At 47.1% G+C, this 25850-nt stretch overlaps 3 protein-coding genes and 1 non-coding gene across 11 annotated transcripts in view; 2 read left to right on the top strand and 2 right to left on the bottom strand.

Moving 5' to 3' along the window:
• Positions 1-593: 593 nt before the first annotated feature.
• LOC101175166 lies at positions 594-12926 on the top strand. 6 transcript variants are annotated; one of them, XM_020705562.2, is made up of 9 exons: positions 5894-6019; positions 6698-6867; positions 6956-7121; positions 7656-7875; positions 7946-8047; positions 9123-9199; positions 10372-10635; positions 10712-10757; positions 12744-12926. In XM_020705562.2, the coding sequence occupies exons 1-8, from the start codon at positions 5903-5905 to the stop codon at positions 10736-10738; spliced, it is 1143 nt and encodes a 380-aa protein (XP_020561221.1). In that variant the 5' UTR covers positions 5894-5902; the 3' UTR covers positions 10739-10757; positions 12744-12926. The 6 variants fall into 6 exon arrangements, with proteins under 6 accessions (XP_011476974.1, XP_011476973.1, XP_011476972.1 ...); XM_020705561.2 differs by having other exon boundaries at positions 12741-12926; XM_011478672.3 differs by lacking the exon at positions 5894-6019 and adding an exon at positions 594-1082 and having other exon boundaries at positions 10712-12926.
• mir150 (microRNA 150) lies at positions 1142-1250 on the top strand. The gene has a single exon (NR_107127.1). It is a non-coding gene; the product is annotated as a microRNA 150 (primary transcript).
• Positions 12927-14098: 1172 nt separating the features above from the next.
• LOC101157219 (tetraspanin-4) lies at positions 14099-20488 on the bottom strand. Of its 3 annotated transcripts, XR_909236.2 has the most exons (9): positions 20157-20488; positions 17866-17935; positions 17600-17791; positions 17458-17532; positions 16990-17085; positions 15523-15636; positions 15049-15132; positions 14537-14961; positions 14099-14113 (listed from the first exon to the last, which is right to left on the bottom strand). XR_909236.2 is itself a non-coding variant. In XM_004071889.3 (8 exons), the coding sequence occupies exons 2-8, from the start codon at positions 17932-17934 to the stop codon at positions 14893-14895; spliced, it is 699 nt and encodes a 232-aa protein (XP_004071937.1). In that variant the 5' UTR covers position 17935; positions 20157-20488; the 3' UTR covers positions 14227-14892. The 3 variants fall into 3 exon arrangements, 2 of the variants coding, with proteins under 2 accessions (XP_004071937.1, XP_011476971.1); XM_004071889.3 differs by lacking the exon at positions 14099-14113 and having other exon boundaries at positions 14227-14961; XM_011478669.3 differs by lacking the exon at positions 14099-14113 and having other exon boundaries at positions 14227-14961; positions 17866-17938; positions 20166-20488.
• A 1737-nt stretch (positions 20489-22225) lies between these two features.
• The window catches only part of LOC101174922 (synembryn-A-like), a 13166-nt gene continuing 9541 nt past the window's right edge, over positions 22226-25850 (bottom strand). Inside the window, exons 8-13 of the mRNA XM_023957953.1 lie at positions 25816-25850; positions 25585-25735; positions 24590-24685; positions 24343-24487; positions 22473-22755; positions 22226-22400 (exon numbers count right to left, since the gene is read on the bottom strand). The exon at positions 25816-25850 is cut by the window's right edge and continues 60 nt beyond it. Coding sequence (XP_023813721.1) covers positions 22226-22400; positions 22473-22755; positions 24343-24487; positions 24590-24685; positions 25585-25735; positions 25816-25850 — 885 coding nt within the window. The remainder of the gene's footprint in view (positions 22401-22472; positions 22756-24342; positions 24488-24589; positions 24686-25584; positions 25736-25815) is intronic.

Raw genomic sequence — 25850 nt, 5'->3', positions numbered from 1 at the left:
GAGCAGATGAAAAAAAAGTTTGAAAGTGTTTGTAGTTGAAACGTTGGGCCGACAATGGCGGACCAAAGTCTCCAAGCTCCGCCCCTTTCTGATCATCGCTCCGCAGACCAACAGATGCATGAACGTCTTTGTTCTCCTGGTCTTACCTGGAGTCTGGATCAGAACTGGACGGATGGATGGATCTGATGCTGCTGCTGCTGTTGCACCGCTAATGTTGGGTTGGGGGTGTGAGGGGCTGTAAGCTAACTGGAGAGAGGGGAAACAAAGGGATGGTGGTACGTCAGTGGAGGGTTACTTCTGCGCCAACAGTCCCGCCCACAAGTCAGAGGTGAATTTCTAATGAACTCCTGCCGCTCTGCAGAAACTATGTCCAGATGAGTTATTTATGAAATTCTCATTGAGTAGAGGAGATCCGCTCACAGACATGGAGACATCCATCAAAAGCTAATCAAACACTTTTCAGGCTTTATCTCCAAATAATCCCACAAACCTGCAGACGGATCAGAAGTTTCTTCTCTCTACAGGCAGCTGAGAAAACCTGAATTTTATTTTAAAGACAGACCATAAAACCTGAACATATTTGTGCTAAAGAACAGAAAAAATGCACGTTGTGATCTTCTCACAGCCTGAAGCTTACCTGCACAGGTTCACGGCTCTGACATCACAGCAGTCACGTCCTCTGAAGTTGGACCTTCCTTCAAACACAGGCGGCTGACCCGGCCTTGAACCTTAGGAGTCGGCTGTGAGCCATCAGACATCAGCATCTCTTGATCTGGCCCTCCCCCCTCCCCCCACGTGTGGTCTCTGGGTGTTTGTTGTTCATTTCCTGTCACAGAGGAAGTGCCTCGCCCTGCCGCCTGGTTCCCTGTAGGCCCCACCTCTGATGAACTGAGATTTTTTTCCGCGGGGGGTGAGGCTGAACGACGGGAGGATAGATAGAGGCACCAGAGCCGGGGATGGGCAGACGGGGCATGAGACGGGGCCGACACCAGACGGGGGCAGGAGCTCCCTGCTCAGCAGGCTGAGAGCCGGGGGCAGCAGGCGCCTCAGAGGGGGCAGGAAGCGGCTGAGAGCAGCAGGAGGTGAGCATGCTCAGTAGGTGACAGAGCGAGCCTCCCTGGGTTCGTGTGACTGCTCTGCTGTGTTCTCAGGAGCCGGACGCATTTCTGCAGATCTTCCTCCAAAGGTCTCGGTCCGGTCACTCCCAATCCTTGTACCAGTGTCCTGCTATGGTGGCGCTGGACAGGTTTGGGGGGGGCTGTGCTGAGGTGTGCTGCACCACACTGACCTCTATTTCTGAAGCAGACCTGTTTCTAACCCCCCCCCCCCCCCCCACCCTGCCATCATCTGATGTTTTCCTGTCATGTTTCTACGCTGGTTCTGTTCTGCTGGTTCTGTTCTGCTGGTTCTGTTCTGCTGGTTCTGTTCTGCTGGTTCTGTCCTGCTGGTTCTGTCCTCCTGGTTCTGTTCTGCTGGTTCTGTTCTGCTGGTTCTGTCCTCCTGGTTCTGTTCTGTTGGTTCTGTTCTGCTGGTTCTGTCCTCCTGGTTCTGTCCTCCTGGTTCTGTTCTGCTGGTTCTGTTCTGCTGGTTTCGTGGACTAAAGGTTGTTTTCTTTAACGTTGAGGGATTTTCTGTTAGACTGTTTCAGAAGAGACCAGCTTTTCCCATTTACTAACCACAAACTCAAACCCTTGTAGGTGAAAGCTTTGACATGAGTTAAATAAAACAGAGGATGTCTTCTCTGTGGGTCGACCTTCTGCCTGTAATGCAGATCTGAGCCTGATGGTGGCGTCCTCCAGTGAACAGTCTGATCCTGCCGTCAAATCAAAATGACTCTTGATTTTGTTTTCACTTTTTTTTTTACACAAAGTGCTATGAATAAAGAGATGAACATCTGTTGTATTGTTGTGTTGGATCTTGACGGTGTTTTAAAACCTAAACCTTCACTTTCTGTGAGAAAACCGGACTCTTGAAATACAACCTGGAATCTGAAGGTTTACCTAAACTGGTTTCACTTTCATAAAAATGTTTCTTTATCTTCAAAGTCCTGTGATGAATCTGTTTCACTGAAGCTTTGCAGAACTTTAGGACCACAGTCCAGAAAATTCCATCAGCCATTCTAGAGATTTCCGATAAATCTCACCAAAAAGGTTCAGCTTGGCGATCAGAGCGATCAAAGTTCATGTTGGAGAAGTGCAGACGCCTGAAATCTCATTGAAAAGAACAAACATCATTGAGAAGAATTGAGTTCATCAAACTGGTCTCTTTTCAACTATTTTCTTTGCCTCATATCGTTTACAATAAATGCTAAAGCGAGAAAATGACCGGAATCAGAGATGGACGAACCACAGCCAGAGGGCGATTGCAGCCCGTCGTTTCATCTGACCCGCCAAACTACATTAATTATGTGGATATTCATGTTTTGAGTCTGGTTTCTCCATAGATGATGCACAATGAATACACAGACCTTTGTTTGGGTGCAAAGTTATCCTAGTTTATGTTTTTGCACATTAAAACAAAAGAAGAAAACCGTTAAAAGGCCTTTAAGTGCGGGGGGGGGGGGGGACAAAAAACCTTAGAGAATGATTTCAAGGCCTCCACCTAATGTCACTTAAAAATATGGAATATACAAAAAACAACAATAAAACCAGTGAAAAGTCTCAAGTAATAAAACAAGTTTGACAAAAGCAAATATGAAAACAAAGTTCTGCTAGTTAATATGTGATCAAATATGTAATATAAGTGTAATAGATGTGTGTATAAAAAGCAGAAAAGTAAGACCATTAAAAATAAATACAAACTTAGAACAATGACTTACGTCAATTGAAAAAAGGTATTATAAACAGTTATTACATAAGTCAAATGCTTCTTAAGGCATCTTTTGCAGCACTTTAAATAAATGCTGTCACGGTGGAGGGGTGGCTCGAAAGCCGGTAGGACCCAGAATGCAGAGGCGGAGGCACACGGTTCAAGGGCAAGGGGTTTAATGCGAACAAACAAAAGGCGCTGCAGAGCAGGATGACAAAAACAAAACAAAACTCACTGTGGCGTGGCGAGGGACAAGAAACGAGGAACATGGCATGACATGAACACCAGACAGGAATAATGGACCAACACAGGAGGAAGGCAGAGACAAGAATTATATACAGACAGGGCAGACAAGACACAGGTGAACACGATCAGGGCAGATAGGGACCAAAGGAAGTAAAACTCAAGAAACATGACAAGACAGGAAACCTTTCAAAATAAAACAGGAAACAGAACCAAACAAGACAGAACAAGAACTAAAGCGAAAAAAAAGACAACAAACTGAAACCATGACAAATGCAGATGTTTCTTAATAGGAAAAGGTATTCTGCAGTGTTTATTGCCCTAAATCTAATTAATATTTGATGCTATTGGAAGATTTGTTGTTTTTCCGACGTTCATGTGTTTTTTATAAATCGGAAAGGCATTGTTCCCATCATTTCAGCGCCACATGAACGCAGCATATCTGTAAATATGCATTTTTCCCTGAGGAACCCATTGGGTTGGCACTAAATTTTTCTCCAGCTGAACTTGACGTGCTGCTGCAGAGTTACAGTGAATATGAGCACATATTCAGGAAGAAAAGCAACACCGCTGCATCTGCAAAACAGAGACAGTTAGCGTGGAAAACATAGCTGCTCCAGTTAATGCGTAAGTTTGCATTTAAATCATTGTTATGAAATATTGGCTGTAATAACTTTCTAAATAGCGTACGGTGTGAAATAAAAAATGGGGATATTTAGGTGTACTTTTGAAGTGTTATTCCTGGTGTAAATGCATGAAATGCTGCATAGTGTACAGAACCAATCTGGGGGAAAAATGCATTTAACGTTGATAATGTTTAGAGGACTTTTTTGTTAACCTTCCCCTCTTGCAAACGTTGGTCAGTGTAATATTAATACATGCAATTGTGTTTTTAAAAGTGAACTTTTGTCTACCCTTGTATTGATGAAGTGGTATAAGTTTATATGGGATTAAGAAAGTAAGCAGTACTAGCAAATTGTGTTTCCAAAAAGTAATTGTTACATTAATCTAATTCAATGTCCCTGATTTCATTTTCATGTAGATGCAATCCTGCAGGAATTAAAAGAACATGGCAGCAGCTAAAAATGAAGTATAAAAACATAATTCAATCAGGTCAAATGTGAGCATGTCATGGATGTAGGCTTTGTTGACAATATTTGACATATGAAACATCTACAAAGCAATATCTAATGTTGTTTTCATTGTATATATGTAATTGACTGCAATGAAAAACGGTAACGCTCAAACAAAAACGTATGGGGAAATGACACAAAATCGAGTCTATGTCTCAAAATCCTCTCACGCCGTATATGTAATTCTCTAGGAATTAATGCAGCCTCCTCGTCTATTGGGTCCTCCAAAAAAGAACAAGCCATTCTTGTCACTTAGACCGTCTCTGTGTGACGGAAATGTGGGCAATGAAGGTTAAAGCGAAACATACCGCTTCGTCTTTAAAAAGGGGAGGGGACCGGCAGAAACCTTGAGTTTAGGGAATAAAACCTGCTCCCGACCAGGTTAGGTTCACAGCATAAGTAACCATGGATACTGACTCAGAGTATAAGTTACCTCTCTTTCAGAAACGGGTTTGACTTACTCTGCTTTCTCTGGTTTAACAAACCTCCAATTCTGAAACGGAAAACCCAGGGTTTCCCTGATTTCAGGGTTAACGCACTCAGAGTTTACACTTAACCTCCTTTCTGAAACAGGCCCCTGGTGGGACACTATCAGTGAGAATTGAAATGATTCTCTGAAAACTAGCAGTTTTACTTTTAGACACATGTGATCATATGGCGAAAACACATTTTTAGCAAATTTCAATTGGGTTTTATTTTGAAATTCCACATCAGATCTGTCTCAAACTTATTATGTGACATCACCAGGTGGGACACTATCAGTGAGAAGTTTTTGCTGTTACTGTAATGCACGGAAGAAAGCTCCTCCTCGCGCCGAACCCGCGTGTCTCCGTGTAGCTGCGCGCGCCGCCGCTCGGCATAAATCTCAGCGGACAGACAGCTGCCAGTTCGACAGAAACGAGCATAATGAGCAGGTGTGACGTGTTTTTCTACCGATACCGAAGTTCGGCGTCCCTCTGAGCCCCGCTCGGATGTTTCTGCGGAGTTTATCAGAGAAGTTTCGCTTCTGCTCCACATTCCTTCAAACTACAGGAACTTTTTTGGCGCCGCGCTGAGAGTTTGAGGGGCGAGCTGCTCGGAACCACGGAGATCCAGCTTAGAGGAGACCTTTGTTCGCTTGAAAGATCAGTTCGAGCAGCAGCAGGTCTGTTTACACGCTGAACAACTGGATTTCGGGAATAAACTGAAAAACTGTGGCGATCCGGAAATAAACATGAACGTCAGATGAAACTCTTGGATGAAATACCGGATCAAAGTAGGTTTCGCATGTAAAAGTCGATCTTAAACTGACATTAAATTATTTTTATCCTGGTGGGGAAAATGTTAAAGAGTTGCGGTGGAACCGGTCTCTGCATTATTTAGGTTGTAGGTTAGGTGGCCGCGCAGGTGCCTGATCAGAACTGCCCAGCCGGCTGATTAGAAAAGACCCACTCCGATGGAAATGGTGTTTTTAACGTCTTCTTGAGGCATTTTCTCATGGTGGAGGACATACATAAAAAAATGTAAGATTAAACGTGTATGTCTGAATATTTCTTTATTCAAATCGTTGTGAGGAGGGAGCAGATTGTGACGTATCCAAGCACCGCCCCTTTCTGGTCATCCACCTGCAGACAAACAGATCCATGAACTTCTATTTTCCTGGTCTGAGCTGGAATCTGGATCTAAACTGTACGAATGGATAGATATGTTGTTGCTCTGTTGCTCCGCTGTGTTTGGTGATGGTTGTGAGGGGCTGTAAGCTGGTGGCAGAGCGTGTAAACAGAGAGGTCTCAACAACGGGGAGGGGGAGTGGGATGGGGTCTCCTTGCACCAAAGGTCCCGCAGTCGACTCAGAGGTGAATTTGTAAGGAACTTGAATGCCGGCTAGTCAGACTGTGGTGTTTCCTCTCTCCTCTCTGCTGTTCCACCATTGCTGGCAGCTCTGGGGTTTTTTCACTCTGATTTAAGTCAAGTTCACGTCTCCTGCTCTCTGGGGAGTGTCTGAAGTTCACACATTAATGAGGAAATAGTTGTCAGTGTTTTTCAGTGGAGCGGTCTGATAGCGATCAGTGATACTCAGTTTGTTCTGCAGCACATTCCTTAAGTTGTAAAACTAGAATCACTTTGGAAGCATTTGTGTCTCATTATTCAAAGTAGAAGTCAATACCAGAAATGCTTTTTCCTTTTCAAAATAAAGCTGCATTTGTTGACTCAAAAAAAAAATGAAAATCAATCCTCCAAATCCTTTGTTTGCTGAAGTCACTGCAGGAAGTAATATGGCATCTATTTAGGAGGAGTGGAAGCTCACTTCTGCATATTTGTCAGAAGCAGTTGCTGGTTCTTGAAAAGCGTGGACACGACCACAGAAAAGTCAAAGCAGTTACTGTAACATAAATGGCGTCATTAGTTATTACAGCAGCATTTTTTTCATGTGTGTCCGTGTCCACGGCAGCGTCTGATAAAAACCTGCCTCTACACGGCGCCATCTTCATTCTGTCTGTGTTGATGATGTTTTTTATGGTTACATCCCACAGATGACAGAATCCCCAGAACGCCGCTCTTCCGTCTCCTCTGTCTCTCTGTTGGAAGTCAAAGCGGAGACTCATCTGATCCTCCAGGCTTTCCTGGACCAGACGCTCGCCATCCCTCAGAAAGAACGGGCTGGCAGAGTGGGAGGGGCCTACAGTGACCACAACAAGTTCTGGTAAGAGGTTTCAATGAGGCAGTGGGAGTTTGTGCATGAATTCAAAATCAAAACCAAAATAATTCCAAAACCCCAAAACCTTTTCCAGCATGAAGCCCAAACCCAAAGCAAAGGCTGAATCCGAATCCCAGGTGGAAAATGAGGAGGAGAAGAAGCCGAAGGGCCTCCTCCCGAAGCTGCCTCTCCTCATCTCCTCACGTCACGCCGCCAAAGACCCCAAGGGCTCGCTGAACAGAGACGTTTCCCCGGTGGAGGTGAGACGGTGCTGCTTCACCTTAGCGTGGAATTAAAGCGGCTTTACGGTCTGCTCCATCGGCAGCAGTGATGACAGCGATTCATGTTCCAGCTGCATGTAGAAAGTGGTTTGATGTGATTTCAAAGCGGTCCTGCTGGTCTCTTCATGATGACGATGATGTCCTTTTTAGCCAAAATCCAAAACTCTGTCGTTTTCTAGAACATAGTTTCTGCAGAGCGGCAGGAGTTCATTTGTGGCACAGAGTGAGCCTGCCAACACCTCCCATCATCCTTTGTTTACACGTTCTTCTGCTACGAAAACATTTTTAGAAACGATGAAATTGGAATGTAGATCTGTTGGTGGAGTTTTTGTGCTGAAGTCAGGTGACATTGTTGTTCAAGTTGCTGCAACCGGAGGGAGTTGCTGCAACCGGAGGGAGTTGCTGCAACCGGAGGGAGTTGCTGCAACCGGAGGGAGTTGCTGCAACCGGAGGGAGTTGCTGCAACCGGAGGGAGTTGCTGCTCTGCTCAAATCTGCACTGATGTTTCCACAGGTGTCCTCGTCCAGCTCTTCAGATGAAGGTGACGGTGAGAAGAAAAGGAAAGAAAAAATAAAGAAGATCCAAAAGAGACTCTCGTCATTCTTTAAAAAAAAGGAAAAAACCAAGAAAGAGAAGAACAAAGAGGGAGAAGAGAACCACCTTCCACGGCCGAACACGCTGCCCCTCTCCACAAGATCTGCAACCAGACCAGGAGATGCTCCTGTCTCTCCAGGTAAGCGTGACACATGCATGTCTGCAGACGGGAGGAGCTTTGATGCTGAACCTGTCAACCTGTGGGGCAGGTCATCCTCCAGACTTCTACAGCAACGTGGCAGGAAAGCTGGAAAAGATCGCTCAGACCTCCATCAAGAAAAGGACTCCGGGGCCTCAAGGCCCCCTACCAGGTAACTACACACACACACTGAACACACACACAGAGGAACACACAGAGGAACACACACAGAACACACACAGAGACACACACACAGACACAAACACACAGAGGAACACGCACACACACAGGGACACGCACAGAGACACACACACTGGGACACACAAACACACACACAAGGACACAAACTCAGACATGGACATGATGTAAATGGTGTTTTTGGTGTTTATCACATGTTCTTGTAGCATTTTTGTTTTGATGAAGGACACGTAAAAAGAAAATTGGTATTAACTGGAGTCGATGTAAATCAGGAGCAGACGACAATATACAGTGAAAAGAAATTAATTTTACGTAGAAACTGTGTCATCAGAATCAGTGGGTCACAGTCTCCAAGCCCCGCCCCTTTCTGATCATCCACCTGCAGACCAACAGATCCATGAACGTCTCTGTTTTCCTGGTCTGAGCTGGAATCTGGATCAGAACCGGACAGATGGATGGATCTGATGTTGCTGCTGCTTCTGTTGCTACGCTAGTGTTGGGTTTGGGGTGTGAGGGGCTGTAAGCTAGCTGGAGAGACTGTAAACAGATGGATGGCGGGAAATGAGGGAGGAATTACTCTGCCCCAATAGTCCCGCCTTACAACTCAGAGGTGAATTTCTAATAAACTCCTGCCGCTCCTCAGAAACTATGTGGTAGAAAACGACACAGATTTTGGAGTTTGGCTAAAAATGACATCCTCCTTAAAAGACCACGGGGAACACAATCTGCACAGGAGACGCATCATGGAGGAGATGGTGGACAATGTCAACAGCCAATCAGGATGCAGAACACAGTAAAAAATAACTGCACTGAAAAACATCAGTGAGACTGCAAAAGGTGAACTGGGATAAAGCCAGGGAACACTGTACTGAACTGAACTAGTCTGTACTAGTCTGTACTGCTCCCACATTAGCCTTAAGGCGCAAAAAAAACCTGTGTTGGTAAATGTTTGATAAAAACGTCACAGAATGCACAGAAGGTTTAAAGAACTGTAGGACAACAACGTCCCTTCGATCAGCCTCCTGTCTCACTGGAAACTCTGCTTCTAGATGTAGGAGAAAAAGAAAAACTGATCCAGGATCTGGCTCAGGCGCTCTCTTTTGAGGGAGACTCCATCAACGAAAAGGTAGGTAGATTCCCAGTACTGGATAGTTTCATCAGAGTAAAGCTGTAGTCACAACTGCCCTCACGGGTGGAAACGGGCGGTGTGCAGGTGGAAAACAGTCAAACGCGTGTGCGGGTGACCTGCATGAAACATCTAGGTCGTAAAACGCTCAGGGATCCCAGCCTAGAGCAAAAAAAAAAGTTTTTCTGCGGGCGACAGGTTGTAATGAACGCTAAAACAACACGTGGGGGGAATTAAGGGGAAGTAGGGTGTGTCTTACAGATTTCTCTTTTTTCTATACCTCCCCAAAACCCTGTACAAGGAGCCCATTAGTGCTGTTCACGTGATCCGTGCACGCTCCTACTGGCGTCCTACGGGCACTTATGTAACACGTGCACACTGCCTGCGGTAAGGAGCCAATACTCAAACCTTACTAGTGACTGGAGTAAAGGACACTGGACAACAGCATCACCTGTGTGTCATCAGTAAGGTTAACGGCCTTGGAAGTGTGCATTTTCAGAAATTAACGTTAATTAACCCACTTACACCACGGTCACTTGCAAAAGAAATAAATATTCAACCAGTCCTTTATTCTTGCTATTTGCTACGCGGTGTGGCGGCGTGACAATGCCCCCCTTTGCTGGCTGAGGCGGCGCAGACCACAACTGCAGCGGCAAAAGAAAGCGATATATATGCTGATGATCACGATGTGTTAAATAAAGCATCAGATCAGAGAGAAAGTTCTCCTCTAACCGCTTGTTCTTGTCCAGATGTTGACAATAAAGTTTGTTTTAAAGAAGCCGGCGCAGTGATACAGAACATTTTAACTATGTGACCGGAACTACTTTTTAGGCGTGCATTGTCACTTTTCAATCCACACGCAGCAGAATCGAGAATTCACCCGGATCGTTGTATAAGTACATGTAACTTGTGTTAGCCTTGCAATTCTTCATTAAACACTCATCACCACACGCGCTACAATGGTACGGTCCATTTTCACGACCTCCCTTAAAGGGGACAAAAAGACACACCTGCACATCCTTTAAGAAGTAGCCGCTCCTCTTTACGACCCTCCACAAACCTGCGGCCCCCGTGCAGCTGCATGTGACTGGGGCTTATGAACACACCTGCTGCTTCCTAGCCTTCTTTCTGAAAGGTTTCTGTGGCTGACTGCACCAAACGTTGTGCACCAGATCCAGGCGAACCCCTTCCTGCGCTCCAGCTTGAGTCGACTGTCCTATGCATCATTTGCCAAGCTTCTGGATAACTACAGCAACGCTCAGGTGGCCCAGGTTTCAGATCTGCCGCCATCGGAAAGTCCAACGCTACGCCGCATCGCAGTCTCCATGGAGGTGTCGCGGCGGATCGTGACGGCCACGGGAACGCAGCGCACACAGGGCTACGCTGAGCGCTACATGGAGACCTTCGTCCCCTGGATCAAACAGCATGGAGGCTGGGTGAGGGTCTGGATCCTTTCAGGCTCTGTGGAGCCCCGGTTTGCATTTCTAATCTTGATTTTTGTTCCATCATCAGGAGAGCGTGGTGGAGGAGTTTGATTGACTTCAGGACGCTTTGTGAGGTTTGAAACCAGAAAATAAGAGCGTTCGTCTGGTTTGAAACTGGATAAGCTAAGAAAACCCAACGGAGGAGCAGTAGAGATGTGAGACCCCTGTGACCGCCGCCTCTTCACATGGGAGGGGGGTCTGTACTGCCACACCATGAAGGAGCGTTCTTTATGAAAGAGCCTCTGGCTGCTTCTGTTGGAATGAAAAGGTTGATGTTTACATCGTTTCACAGACGTTCGATCTTTGAACCTTGGTGCTGCTTTCATGTCACGTCATGACTCACAAAGCTGGATCACTATTAATCTCTGATCATATTGATAGAAAGGTTCTGTCATGCCACTCTCCCCTGAGTCTGGATGGTGCTGGCCTGCTATGGCTGCCACCCTGGTACACTACATCAGCTCCAGCTCCAGCTAGAGCGCTCCTACGCCATGAAGCCTTTGTTTTTCTGAGTGTCACCCAGTGATGATGTCATCAGCTATGAGACGCTCGGCTGCATTACCTTAAACCCAGACGAACGTCTGTGCAGGAGTCAGAGGTTGTGGCGGCGTCTGAACTTCACTGCGGTGAGAAAAGCCTGACGGCTGGTTTACAGAACATGATGGGACTCCTGGGGTCAGAGGTCACCGTTTCTTTTCGTAAAGCGGGAGCTGCCAGGGCTTTAGCTGACCGTCTGTGCACTCGCTGAGGCCTCCGTGTCTGCAGAAACTGCTGCCATGCAGCAGGCCTGGAGGCCGTTGGGGACAGACATGAAACGATCTGCGCTCATCACCGCCATCCTTCCACGCCCTCTTTGTTCTTCCTTCCACTCCATTGACAAAAAAAAGAAAAAGCAGTGGGTACCTGTACGAGTGGGTCAGTCCAGGATCTCCTCCCACTGAACTGACGGTTCCCGCCATGAGCTGATTGCTGCAGCGCCTTTTTATATTTTCATTTTTTTAGTTTACTTTTAGATGAAACTGACGGAGTATTAACTTGTGAAACCATTCTTGTGTGCAGCTGTGAAAAGAGCAAATCATCATTATTACTCCTCCGTGCTTGACCGTTGGACTTCTGGTAAAAAGAAAAGGAAACTCACCTAAAATGACCAAATGTTCCTTTGAAACATCAGCTGGAGACTCTGGCAGCAAACGGAGAACCCGTAAATCCAGTAAACCCAATAAATTATATTACTTTTATGGATGAAACTATGTTTTTCAGGAAGCAGCAGTTAGTTTGTCTGGAATCATAAGTGGTGAGTCTAAGCCCCGCCCCCGGCCCTCTACCTGTTCGTTGTTTTGCCCTACATCCCCCCCCCCCACGTGTTCATACAGACAGCTCAACATACGGTCATCGTAGCAGCAAGGTGACAGGATAGTGGGGGCGCCCTGACGCTAATTTAATTCATTCTACATGGAAATGGAGGTTTTAGTCTAGGAAAAAACAGGCTTTCTTCTGGGCGTTCATGTGTCCTCTACCAGATCACCTCCGACTGTCTTTCTAGAAGAACTTTCCATCCCATAACAGACTCTGGTCGGCGTTCACAGCTGCAGACACGCCCCCTCCGCATTCACGCTGCTCTCTTCCTCCTGCTCGCTCGCCCTACCTGACGGTGTTAAAGGCTCCACAACAATCTGAGAACATGACAGTTATTTTACTAAACCACAGAGAAACGCAGCCCAGGGAGGAAAGAGCTGCATGCGGCTCCGGAGCCGCCGGTTGCCGGGTTATGTTCAAAAAAGGTGCAAAATGAAGTCCGACATTGTGACAATGTGAACAACTGTGACCTTCCTGTGTTTTATGGGGAGTTTGCTCTGGAAAATGTTTATGATGTTTTGACATGAGATTTTAAATGTTAATGATCATATAAAGCTTTAACTTATGTTTTTTAAAGTGAGACATGTCATTGATGTAAACCACATAAACGAGGTGTTTGTGTCCGTCACACGCTTGTGGATCCTGAGCCTCAAACAGTGAACCTCTGGTGAAGACGAGCTGCTGCTTCATCTTCTCCTCAGCAGACTGCTGGACGGAGCAGCAAAGACACGGTGTCTGTCAGTCTGAAGGCTGGACCAGGACTGGTCCAGGACTCTGGTCTAGGACTCTGGTCCAGGACTCTGAACCAGGACTCTGTTAGACCTGTTTCAAACTGGCAGTATGTTGTGGCATTTATGACACTCATGAATAAAATGTTTGCGACACACCGCGTTGATGCATTTCCATTTTTTATTTAAACTTTAATTTCACTTCACAACAACATAAAGCAAAATGAAATTGGAGAAAGCAGAGAGTTTAAAGTATTATCTGCCTCTATTGCTTAAATGGCAGCTGTTAATCCTTAAAGAACCTGCTTCAGATCCCAATATTCTCAGTAATCTCCGTCCAATTTCTAACCTTCCCATCATCTCCAAAATTCTAGAGAAAATAGTCGCCTTAAAACATAATAATCTTCTGGAACCTTTTCCGTCTGAACCCCAGATAACCATTAGAAGTTGTAGTTGACACAGACCAGTTAGTCTCTTCTAATCACCTGTCTGAACTGATCCCCTGTAGAAAAGACACCAGTCCATCAGTCACACTCCAAACTGTCCAACATGGACAGACCAAAGGGCTTTCAGTGGATTGAAGGGAGAAGATTGCAGACATGCACCAGACCGAGATGGACTTGAAAACCATCAGCAAGAAACTGGAAGTTACCGTGACAACCGCTGGTGCACCACGGCCATCTATCCACCTTTTAGGTGTGGGACTTCAAACCAGATCTGACCTGGTGGGGTTTCCGTGATCACAAGAACTAACAGACATCCATCCAAAACAACACGTTAGGAGTTAGTGGATGAACCACAGTCACCAAGAAAACCATTGGTGATGCTTCACGCCGCTATGGTTCCACATTTAGCAGAGCTCTCAGAGTCCGTCTGGTTTAGAAGACACACGTGCAGCAGGCCCGCCTGAAGTTTGAACACCTTCCTGATGTAGAGAGAGACTGGGAGACGGTGCTGTGGTCACATCAGACCCACATGGAGATCTTTGGCATCAACTCAACCCGTCGTGTTTGGAGGAAGAGGAATGCTGCCGATGATCCCAAGAACACCATCCCCACTGTCAGGCACGGAGGTGGAAACATTATGGTTTGGGGGTGTTTTCCTGCACCGTGTGGATGGGAGGATGGGCGGAGCCAGGTTCCATCAAATCCTGAGGGAGAACCTCCTTCAAAGGGGGGGTGGACGGGTCCCCCAACAGGATCATGACCCAAAACCTTCAGCCAAGACGACCAAGGACCGGCTGAAGAAGCAGATCAAAGTCCACGCTGTCCTAGACCCTCAACACACACGCTCCTACACTGACACTCAAACACACACTATGTGCAGAAACTCTTCTTGCTTCTTTGCTTTTATTTGGTTGAACATACTTTTTAGACTGACGGAGCCACATAGCGCCCCCCCCCCCCCCCCCGACATCCTGGGATTGCGATGACTTTCACACACAAAGAACAACACACAGTAAAAATCGATAGTTATAGTTTAATGTAGAAAGGTGTTGAATAAGATGAATGAATGTAAATGTGAACAGGACATCCTTTTGTTGGCTCCTTCCAGACAGACATAAATAGAAGGTAAAAACGATGTGCAGCTTAGTTTAGCTTAGTTTTCTCCAGACATCCAAAGCTCCGTCTGAACTCTCCGGGGATCTTTTAATCTGGTGGATTCGTTTAAGGTGGATTTCTAATTTCCGCTGTGCTTTCATGTTTATTTACCAGTTTTTTTCCCAGTAACCCGTTCACACAAGCGTGTTTTTCCACACTTGTATGCACATGCATGTTTGCATGACTCTCTGCAGCTTGATGACAGTTTCAGCTCAGTGGCGCTAAATATCACATAATAAAGTGCATTTAATGAGTACAAACTGTCCTTCCCTTCATTCCAGAGCTCCTGTACTGATGTTCCTTGATAACTCAAATAATGAAGCTGTGGCATCTCAGCTGAGACTGGATCCTCCTGCAGAGAAGACCTGCAGATTCACGGATAATTCAGGAAACTGTAGTTTTAGACTGGACAAAATGACACCTAGTTAGCTTCATTTCTGCAGCTTTTGTCCAAACCCAGTCCTGAATTCATTCATGCTGAATGGGGGGGTGTTGCAGTTTGGTGTCCTCTCAGGAAACGACAGTCAGTCCAGGTTCTTCTCAGCATGACGGATGTGACAGTACATCATCATGGAGAAGATCAGAGCCAGAATCTGCACAGCAGGAACAGCAGGAGGTTAACCTTCACACATCATCACGACAGAAGCAGAAAAACAAGCTTTTTTTAAGGAGAAAATGACCTGCACAACACCGATGCAGCATCCGAACACCAGGACAGATGGGATGTTGTCAAGCAGCCACTGTTTGGCCTTCTGGTAGCACGGCTGCAGGGAGACAAGGAGAAGAGCTTTCAGCCCTTTTCTCAGGTTTCAGCTCTTCTGATGACATGAAAGCATCTTCATCACCTATTTAAATGGACTTTGCAGACTTTTGTCTGTATTTGTGAACTGTTACAGCCACACACAGCTGGTATTTTTCTTTAAAGAAGCAGCAAAGGCTCATTTTTCTGCCCCAATTTGGATTCCAGTTCTACTTGAAGTTCCGCAGACACACAAGCTTTACTGAGGAGGCCGGAGGTTCCTCTGAGCATTCTAGAGTTTTGTGGGAATGCATAAATGACCAATCAGAGTCCACTGCACAGTTGGAGCCGCTGGTGTCGCTGTAAGTCACGCCTGCAGAAAAGCGTCACTGATGGTGTCAAAGAGCAAACAGACCTCGCTCCAGCCCTCGTCACAGTCTGCTGCCTCCACAGAGCAGCAGGACGCGGGCAGCGTTCCGTTCAGCACGCCATACCAGTCCGTTTTGTTGGTCGCCCCACAGCATTTGAACTGCAGACACAAACTTTTGAATGTTAAATAAAAAAAACACCTTTCCAGTGGGCTGAGATGATATTCAGCCTTAAAAATCTATGATTTACCTAAAAGAGAAACAACAGAAACGTCTGAAAGTGTGACCTGTTCAGCAACACGACTGTAAGACTCTTCTGTACGGCGTCTCCTCCTGACAACAGTTGATGGAGGCAGCGAACAGCTCAGGCTGTCGGGTTTATGACACCCAGCAGCTCTGTCTCCTCCTTGGTCCCTTCTATAGTTTCTTGATGTATAAGACCAGAACTTCTCTTCTGATTACAAGCTCCAAGCTCCGCCCCTTTCTGACGCATCCACTGTCAGACAAATAGATCCATCTGCGTCTTTGTTTTCCTGGTCTGAGCTGGAATCTGGATCAGAACTGGACGGATGGATGGATCTGATACTGATCACCATTTTTGTTGCACCACTAATGTTATGTCTGGGTTGTAAGAGGCTGTAAGCTAGAGGGAGAGTTATGGCGGGAAATGACCTGCTCTGCGCCTTCAGTCCCGCCCACAACTCAGCGGTGACTTTCTACTGAACTCCTGCCGCTCTGCAGAAACTACGTCCCAGAAAACAACACAGGATTTTAGATTTTGGCATTCTCATAATTAAAAGACGCTTTGAAAACAGATCAGAGGATGATCAGAGTGGGACTTTGAGGTTGCAGGTCTGACCTGAGGAAGACATCCGGTTGAAACTGGAACTTTTTCTTCATCATTGCTGTTTGCAGAGATACGGATTCTTCTATTCAACACCTCTGCTTGTGGGATGAGCACTGCTAAAAGTCAGGCCGTCTCTTCTCGTTCCAACACACAGCAGTCTAGACTCTTAAATGACTCTGGATGATTGGCTGCTTCTTTGGATGACTGAGCTTCAGTCTGCGTGTTTTTATGGAAGCCAGAACAGTAAGAAGTTTGTTCAGAATCTTTTGTTTTGTCTTTCTTTTTTTTAACAGAATAAAGTGAAATGTAAAATGTAGCTCTTAAGGAAAGTAGAAAAAATGTCAATGTCAAGCAAACGGTATTTGGGATGTTTCCTCAGTGAGAGCTGGAATAATCCTGTCAAACAGTGAAAGAAAAGCCCCAAACCTCGGTTTGACATGGTTTGACATGGTTTGACATGGTTTGACATGGTTTGACATGGTCAGTCAGGCGTCTCTGTGTTCAGCCTCTCCCCAGAGATTCTCGCTGTTCTCTGTCATTTTTCCAGGAGGAACATTATTCCAACCGCAGTTTGATAAACTTCAGACCAACTCTGCATGTTTTCATCCTCTGTCACGCCCTGACCGGCTGCTCTTTTGGTTTTTGTTGCAGCCTGCTGTCTGCTCACCTTTTTCTGGACAAAGTCCCAGGATTTCTTCAGCTCAGGGTTTGATGCGTACATCTCCATTCCCTCCTTCAGGTCCTTCTGAGCTCTGGCATCCATCTAAGACAGAAAGGAGGGGGGTTACTGCCTCAGAGACCAGCAGTGGGGAGGGTCGCTCTGCAGTGGGGAGGGTCACTCTACATTATCCAGGTGGGATTCTGGCTTTATAAAGCTCGATTCAGTCTCCGTGCAACAAAAGGGAGACAGCTCCTAAATCTTTGGGCAAAGTCTGTAAAAATTCTGACAGAACAGCAAAAGGTATCGTTACCAGACAAGCAGAGATTATTCTGCTTTGTGAATTAAAGCTCATTCTGCTGAAATGTCTGTGAGTTTTTAAGGAATTAGGAATATTTATGGTGTTTGTGCCACGCCCACAGACCACGGGGCTGAAGTCATGAGGACTTCAGGTGTGTCAGAGCTGAGTATCTTCACCTGGTCATGGAAGACGTGCACAACCAGTGCAAGAGTCACTTCAGTCACAACCAGCACCAGCAAGATCCCGAAGAACTGCAGAGCAGAGGGACGGGTCACATGGCATCCCGCCAGGATCAGAAACACTCCGCCCTGGCCTTACCGTGATCAGGAGGCAGCGCTGCTCTTTAAGGGCTCCCAGACAGCCCAGAAAGCCCGTCACCATGGTGATCCCACCTGCAACCAGCAGCAGGTTGGCGGCTGAGAGCGATGGGAAGGACAGAGGAAGAGAGGAGAACTCTGCCTGGGTGAAGGACAGCCAGACTCCCACTCCAAACAAGCCGCATCCCCCCAGCTTCAGGAAAAGAGCAGTGAGTTTTCAGGTCCTCAGAACCACGTTTGTCGCTTTGTGTTTTAAAAGATACTGACCCAGAAGATCAGATTAAACCCAAACATCAAATATTTGAAGCAGCAGAGACATCTCTGAGTGCCCGGCATCCTGTGGGAGAAACACAAAGATGGAGAGAAGCATGATTTAGCATTAAGCCCCTTCACCTGCAGTGTGTGCTGCTTCAACCCAGTGGAACCAGAGTGCAGCTCAGTCCGGTGTTGTGGAGGCAGATAACACGTCCCTGTTTGTTTTCCTTCACTGTAGAAAGCAGAAGAGCGTGCTGCTTCACCCCCTCCCTGCCTCAGGAGACGGGCGGCGCCTGAACGTTTACCTCCGGAGGAGGACGGCGGACTTCCTGCACGAGCGCCACTGATCGTTATCATCCATCCGTTTCAGAACCTGAATCCCTCGTGGAGTTGCTGGAGCCTATCCAAGCTAGTGTTTGGTGAAAGGGGGGGTCACACCAGGAACCGTTCACCAGCCGGCTGCAGGACCACACAACCACCTACAGTACCTGCCCAACGTTTGGACACACCTTCTCATTGAATGGAAAGGTGTGTCCAAACGTTTGGTCTGTACTGTACATGAACGTCTGGGGACAATGAGGAGCCGCCAATCAACTTCAGCTCGTTTTTAAGCTGCGAGAGGAAGCCAGAAAACCCGCACATGTGCAAGGAGAACATGCAAACCCAGCTGGGATTCGAACCAGGGCCTTCTCACTGTCCAGCCCTGCTGTAACAGTAAAAGTAATTAAGTACGCACAGCAAAAACAGGCCCTAACAGAATACTGATCCCCTCCTGATTCGTCTTCAAAGCGTCCCGGTGCTCCTTCCATCATGATGACGACGTTTAAACTGAAAACCGTGTCGTTTTCTATGACATAGTTTCTGAAGAGCGGTAGGAGTTCACCTCTGAGGTGGCAACCAGTGAGTCTCATTTCCCATCATCCATCTGTTTACGCTCTCTCCCACTAGCTTACAGCCTCCCCCCCCCCCCCAACCTAACATTACTGGTGCAACGGAAGCCGCTGCAGCATCAGATCCATCCATCCGTCCAGTTCTGATCCAGATTCCAGCTCAGACCAGGAAAACAAAGACATTCATGGATCTGTTGGTCTGCAGGTGGATGATCAGAAAGGGGCGGAGCTTGGAGAGTTTGGCCTGCCGTTGTAGCTTTGATGTCACACCTATAAGCACTATTTTCTCTGCAGCTGATTTACAGTGAGTTGAATAAAGAAATAATCAGAAATACAGTTAAAATCTTAACTTTCTTTTTAAATATCACAAGAACATGTTAGTAACACCAAAAACACAAAGACTTTCATTGGAGTGGCGCTTTAAATGAGAAAAAAATCTGCCAATGTGGTGAGAAAAATGGTCTTACCAAGAAATGATTTGAGGAAAAATTCTAATCACTGAATGATGTTTTCTCAAACTAAGATTATTTTGCTTTTGAAAAACTGTTTTTCTCGCAAGACAGAAAATAAGATCTCAGTTTTTACAGAGTGGGAATTCTGTGCAGCTCCATGCAAACATCCAACACATTTTTAGGACCTTTTTATGACAGCAAAACTGGAGTCACACCCACGGTTTCATAGTCCCAGAGAAGACGCCCTACCATCGGGTCACACTGATGAAAGGGGAGGGGTTTCAGAGGCTTTTTTAGCAAACTAACATGTAAAGTGAGACGATTTAAAAAGGGTGCCAAGCATCCCAACAATTCCGGCAGAACTCCTCCTGCTGACTAAAGACAGTTCATCTTCAGGTCAGAAAGAAGTCTCCATCGTGTCTCATGACTGAAGGTTGCGCTCTGTCTTCTGTGTTTTTGGTCAGAGGCCTGCTACAGTGGAGTTCTTCATAAATGTGGGGGGAGGCTTTTCCCAGAGTGGAGCACCGTCACATGAAGTCCATGACGGTGTTTACACGGAGTGGTCCTCACATCCTCCGCTGACCCCACACAGGAAGTCAGACTGCTGACAGGAAGGAAGCTCCCTCCCCTGATCCAAGGACCTGATTATTCTGCTGTTTTCATGCAAACCAGCTCGTCTGTTTGCAGCGAAGCAAACCTCTGCTGCAGAAGCGGGAACGTCAGCCTGACGGGAACAAACCCCCCACGCGGTCTGTGCAGCAGAACCACGGCTCACCACGCCGCACAACCCCAACCCAGCATCAGGTTCAGTGACGAAAACCCCAAACCCTGTCCCCTCCCACGGGGCCCAGAGCACTATGGGGGGGCGGGTCAGGGGAACACAGAGGTTCTCCAAAGCCATGGCTCAGTTTCTCACCCCCACCCAGGCTGGCACGAGTGTTACCCGAAAGCTGGATTTTACCTGAAGGAGAAGACTCTTCTCCGATCTCACTCCGCCTCCACGCCTCGGTCTGGATCCTAACGTGGCGTCTGCTCCTGCCAGACCTTTCAGCCAAGTTCACTGGTTTCTCCTCGTCTTCCTCACAGCCGGATGAAGGTTGCCAGCGATCTTTAGTGGTCTCGTCTTTGCCAGGGTGTGTGCAGGAACGTCCTTTCCATCTTCAAGGCTTCACTCTCAAATCTCTGAGCCTGGGTGCAGCTCCTTCCCTGCAAGGCTCCCCACTCTGTGTTCAATGCTTTCCAGATGTGTGTGTGTGTGTGTGTGTGTGTGTGAGCATGTGTGTGTCTGTTGCCTGAGTGCCTCCCCTTCACATTTTTAACATCCCTCGCTCCTCCTCCTCCTCCTGCAGGCCTCAGCCTTACTTACATTTCCCAGTTTTGCCCTCTTTGTTCCAGAGGTATGAGGTCAGCCCTCAGTTCCTTCCATTTCACAGATACGTGCACACGGACACACGTGCACACTTCCTCAGGAAATGGAGGACTGACTTCATGTTGCTGCTGACCGGCTTCACAGCGTCTGGATGTGCCTTCCTGCTCTGCTTTGGTGCTCCGTTCAGCTTCACTGAGGATTCTGGGATTATTTTCAGGATTTTTTCATCCAGACCGTGACTCTCGTGTTTTACACGCTTTGGTTCCAAACACTTAGAAGAAAGTCAGCGTGTGACGTGAGGCCGCTCTGGAGCCTGCATCTCCTTCGTTGCTTTGGTTTGTTTTTGACACAAATGTGTTTAAAGAATCTAAAGCAACAAACGAGAACTGCCAGGGCTGTGTGTGTGTGTGCGTGTGTGTGTGTGTGGGGGGGGGGGGGTTCTTCAGGCCTCCCATTGGCTCCAGATTCAAAAACCATTGACCCAGTGCCAACAGACCCCTCAGTCAGCCTGCATAGGCTGTGTGTAGGACTAGCTCATGGGTAATCAGGGTTCGATTCCCAGGGGACGCAATGAGCTTCATCCGGTGTTCCACAGGGGGAACCGGGTCTGGGTCTCCCTGTGCCGCTCCCCAGCTTAGAAAAAATACAGGGTGGTATCAGGAAGGGCATCCAGTGTAAAAATCAAACCATCAGTGGCAGCTTAGTCCCTGTGACGACGCTGACAGATGAACCTTGTTGTTGGTCATTTTGGTCACAAAAACTGGTTTGATAAAAGACTCATTTTAGAACAAAATGTGAACAAAATGAGAATCTTTGTACAATATGTTCCATCTTAGTAAATCCTCAGTAAATCTAAAACCAGCTCGGATTCTTAGAACAAAAATTGACATTTCTGTTTCCAGAATGATGACGACGAATCCCAGACTAACTCATCAACATTTATTGAACTTTAAATAACCTCTTGAAAAATGAACCAAAAATTACAGCGTGATTTAGGTTTTTCTTGTGTCTTAAATTTGAAACTTTGATCAGAATTTTCTTATTTCTAGATCCAGATCTTAACGAGACAAAAAAGATTCTCCACTGTGCCGGAGGAGCAAATATGTGGAAGTATTTCTGGAGCATAGTTAAGAAATAAAAGTCAATTCCAGAAATGCTTTTTCATTTTCAAAATGAAGCTGAATTTGTTGACTCGAACTTAAAAAGAAAAATCAATCCTCCAAACAGCTTTTTCTTTTTTAACACATTTTCTTCCTGAAAATGAAAAAGCATTTCTGGAATTGACTTTTATTTTTAATTATTCTACAGAAATGCTTTCATACAAATAGCAGTGAAAACAACTTAACCATCTAAATCTTTGCAAGGATCAAAATGTCTGCAGTGTAGGATAAGATTCAAACGCTCTGTGACCTAAGAGCAGCAAACGGACGCTGAGCTGACGACTCTGTCCGCATCCTGGAAGCTCAAACACCTGAGGATCATCTGCTGTGGTTTCTTCTGGAACCACAGAAAACTGAAACACAATTCTCCTCAAATCTACTCAGATCATGTTTTCTGAAAGCAGAAACCAAATGAAAGTCCTTCCAGCAGCCATGTGGAAGAAGGTTGACCCACAGCAGTTTCCACTTCCACATTTGTTAGCTCTCCTCCATGACAACCAACTAATTACTCTGTTTGTCCTTCCTCATCATTGCATTCAGGTCTAAAATCTCTTCTTCCTCCTCTTCCTCCTCCTCCTCCTCCTCCTCTTCCTCCTCGGTGCAGCCCCTCATCCTGCCGTACAGTGGAGCCAGCCTGCCCTCTGCTGTCACCCCCATCGGCTGAATGATCTGGTCTCTGGAACAGATGGGCAGACAGTCAGACCTGTTTGGGAGGCAGAGTGCATTGTGGGTATGGTCAGGGCATCACCGTGACATCCTGTTGATCATGCTGATGAGGCGACGCGCCTCCTCCTCCTTCTCCTCCTCCGTCATGCCCTCCATGGGGTCTGGCTGCTCCGCCTCCACGCGGCCCGTGACCAGGTTGATCTTGGCTCTGGCCTCCTTGTACTCCTCGGTGTCTGAGTCGGAGTCACTGGAGTACCGGGAGGCAAACTGGGAGTCCCCCGAGTTCCTCCGGCCGTTTAGCAGCCCCCGAGCCGCCAGCAGCCCCGCAGCGTTTCCATAGCCTGTGTACTTGACGAACCTGCCGACTGAGACGAGAAGCAGCAGACTTTCAGTCTGACACCTCCCAGTAAAGAGAAAAAATACCCTCTGTCTGTCTGGGCCTCCCCAGGATCAAATGCTGAATCCCACCAGGATCAGGATCCAGAGTTCTGTTCTGGACCTGAATGCCAGCGACTAAAGGATCTTTGCAGCCGTAAACGTGTTTCTGTACAGCAGCTACACAGAACTAACTCTCCGTTTTTATGAGCGATGCAGCCAATGAGCTTCTCCATGCTTGTTCAGCCCTTGTGCTATCCTATGGGGTCCAGATGACCCCCCCCTTCCATTGAGGTGTTCTCCCTACCATGACAAAGGTGGATAAAGGTGGAAAGATTTCATGTAATCCATGGACACCAGTGAAGATCACAAATCATTGAAGAAAAAAGGTTCAGAGCTCTGTCTAGTGGGTCTAGATGACCCCACTCCCAACGCTAAAGTGGAGGGAAACTGTTTTTAACAGGTAGAAACGTGGAATCTGTAGCCAAAACCGTAAATTCAGATTGAGTTCAGCTTCACTGTTTCACCCTGTAAAGCCCACCACATCAGACCTGTGGTCTGTCCCGGAGAAAGTCCAGTGTCCAGTTTCAGGTGGGTGAAGGCAGTCCCAGTTGGGGGAGTTTTGCAGTCAGCTTCCAACACCCTTAGGCCGCGGAAGCTGACCACAGGGGCTGAGGATGGGAAAGAGGGTCTCTGCAGAGCTGACGGTCAGCACCACAGGCTGCTGCCTCATACCAAAGCTCTTCCCACCGTCCACCTACGACTGCAGCCCCCACACCATCATCATAAGGATGCAGACGGCACAACCGTCCTCGCTCTCATCACAGGAGGGGACGAGTCTGCAGACAGAGAGCTGGTGCACAGGATCACCATCTACGGCGAGGACAACCACAGAAGGAAAGCACCGCCACATCAGCCGCTCACCATCAACGGGACTGTGGTGGAGCGGACCAAATCATGTTTCAACTCCCTGAAACCCATGAAGGTCTCCTGAGTTATTTCGCTCCAGAACCGCTCCACGACCCGCCTGGGCCACCACAGAAAACAGGCTTTGGACTCCCGCTGCTGTTTGGGAGCCGCTGTAATGAGGATGAAGGGAAGCAGGCTGTTCTCCTGCAACGGGGCTGAACTTCTGAAGGCTTCTACAAAAGCTCCTGAAACCAGACTGTTGCAGTTTCTTCTGTGGTTCTGATTTCTGATTTTTTAGTGACACCAGTCATCAGATAAGCTATACTGTCAAAATAAAAGTGCTTCAAGAAAACGTTCAGCTGTCATTTAGAACATTTGTGATTATTTCACCACATCAGCTGATCAAAGTGACATCACGAACTTGTGATTGTCACACAGCCTTCGATCTGATGGACATGCAGGCTGAAGGTAGATGAACACCTCCAGACGTGACAGTGAGAGCAGACACTTATGTCATCCTCTCAGCAGAGGATTGTGTCTTTCTTTCCAGACAAAACTGATGTTTCTGGACAGCAAGAGGCAGGAATGTAGACACTGAGGGGGCGGTAAGCTGTGATTGATGGGTGACAGCAGCAGAAATGAAGCCGTGTGCTGATCTGTGGCCGTACCGTTCTCCTTGCAGAGCACAAACAGCAGCTCAGCAGCACAGTCCTTCACATCCGTGTCAACATGAGTCATCAGGCGGACCAGCCGGCCTCTGAGCGAGCCGTCCTGCTCGGGCCGGACGCCCACCTCTCTGAGCGGAGGCAGAATCTGCCACAACACAAAGAGAGAAAAAAAATGTCCACTAACCCATCTGAGTCCCAGACGTGAATGTATGAAGACGCGGCATATATGTGAAACGTGGGAGGCGACCTTTTGGCGCAGGTAGTGGCGCGTCTCCCTGTGGACCCGTGAACTCTCGGTCAGTAGATTCAGCACGGGGGTCAGCTTCTCCTTCAGCTTCTGACTCTGAAAACAATGACAGCATGATCCTCATCCTCTGAAGGATGGATGCAGTTCAGCAGCAGAGTGGCTGTCTGAAAAGGTTTTTTTTAGTTTTGGAAATAAATCCGGTGGTGGCAGCACAGAAGTGATGAAGACGTAAAACTCAACAACACCTGAAGTACAGGAAGGATGGATGGTTCTGTAGAATCAGAGGACAAAATCCATCCGTTGTCTAAACCCGCCTATTTCCTTTTTGCGGTCATATGGTTGCTGGAGCCTATCCCAGCTGCTGTTGGCAAGGATGGTGTATATGTTGGACATGTCGCCAACATATACACCAATTATAAATTCACTTACTTCAAATTGAGGCCAGTGCTTCATTTTGACCTTCAGGTTACCGCTGTGGTAATGATGCACTCATTCTGAGGGGGTTTTAGTGTGAATCCTGGTGGGAAAAGCTCTTAATTCCTCCAGGTTCATAAATCATAAATGGGATGTAAGTGGAGAGCAAAAGGTGTGCGAGGTAGAATCCAGTTTATATAGAGGTTTTTACCGAAAGCAGGAACTGTTTTGATCAAATCCTGGTGCCAACCAGGGATGCAGCGATTGACTTTTCTCACCATTTGGTTCAAACCTCAATTTCTGAGTCACAGTTTTGTTTTGTTTCGATGTATGATTTATGTATTACAAAAAAGCAACTGGAAACAAAAACTTAAGGAAGATCCAGCAAGTATCCCGCTCCCCCTAAGCGTGATGTAATTTAATAAAACAATAAATAATAATTCCCCTTTAATTTAGCAAAACTCTTCAAACGTCTGCAGCCGTGATGCAACCATTCGCTCTCCCACGACTCGGTTCAATGCTGCATCACACGGTTCGGTTAAACCTCCCCTCTGTTAACACGTGTGTGTGTGTGCACTCACCCTGTTGAGGCGTCTGTCCATGAACAACAACAGAGCGTGCACACAGTCCATGTTGACCCCCTCACACTTGTGGGCGGCCCCCTCCACCGGAACAGCCACCATGACGTCCAGGCAGGTGAGCGGCAGCGCTGACAGGATGTTGACCGTGTGCCTGTGCAGACAGAGGAGAGCGTTTGACGGCAGAGCATCATCTGAAGGCCTCGCTGCCCTCAGATCTAACTGCCCTCTGACCCCTGAAGCTCCTCCAGCGTGTCCTCCCCATCGCA

The sequence above is a fragment of the Oryzias latipes genome, chromosome 8 (genome assembly GCF_002234675.1).
Source record: "Oryzias latipes chromosome 8, ASM223467v1".
Lineage (NCBI taxonomy): Eukaryota > Metazoa > Chordata > Actinopteri > Beloniformes > Adrianichthyidae > Oryzias > Oryzias latipes.
The sequence above is the reverse complement of the archived record's forward strand: the minus strand, read 5'-3'. Positions and strand labels throughout refer to the sequence as shown.

Bases quoted from the DNA above. Each gene is read 5' to 3' on its own strand.
- LOC101157219 (XM_004071889.3), bottom strand. From the start codon at position 17,934: ATGCCGGGCACTCAGAGATGTCTCTGCTGCTTCAAATATTTGATGTTT. The intron at 15,637-16,989 runs GTGAGCAGACAG...TTGTGTCTGCAG, and splicing joins GGGACTTTGTCCAGAAAAAG to TTCAAATGCTGTGGGGCGAC. The intron at 15,133-15,522 runs GTCTGTTTGCTC...GTCTCCCTGCAG, and splicing joins GTGACGAGGGCTGGAGCGAG to CCGTGCTACCAGAAGGCCAA.
- LOC101175166 (XM_020705562.2), top strand. From the start codon at position 5,903: ATGGTTGTGAGGGGCTGTAAGCTGGTGGCAGAGCGTGTAAACAGAGAG. The intron at 6,868-6,955 runs GTAAGAGGTTTC...AACCTTTTCCAG, and splicing joins AGTGACCACAACAAGTTCTG to CATGAAGCCCAAACCCAAAG. The intron at 8,048-9,122 runs GTAACTACACAC...CTCTGCTTCTAG, and splicing joins GCCTCAAGGCCCCCTACCAG to ATGTAGGAGAAAAAGAAAAA.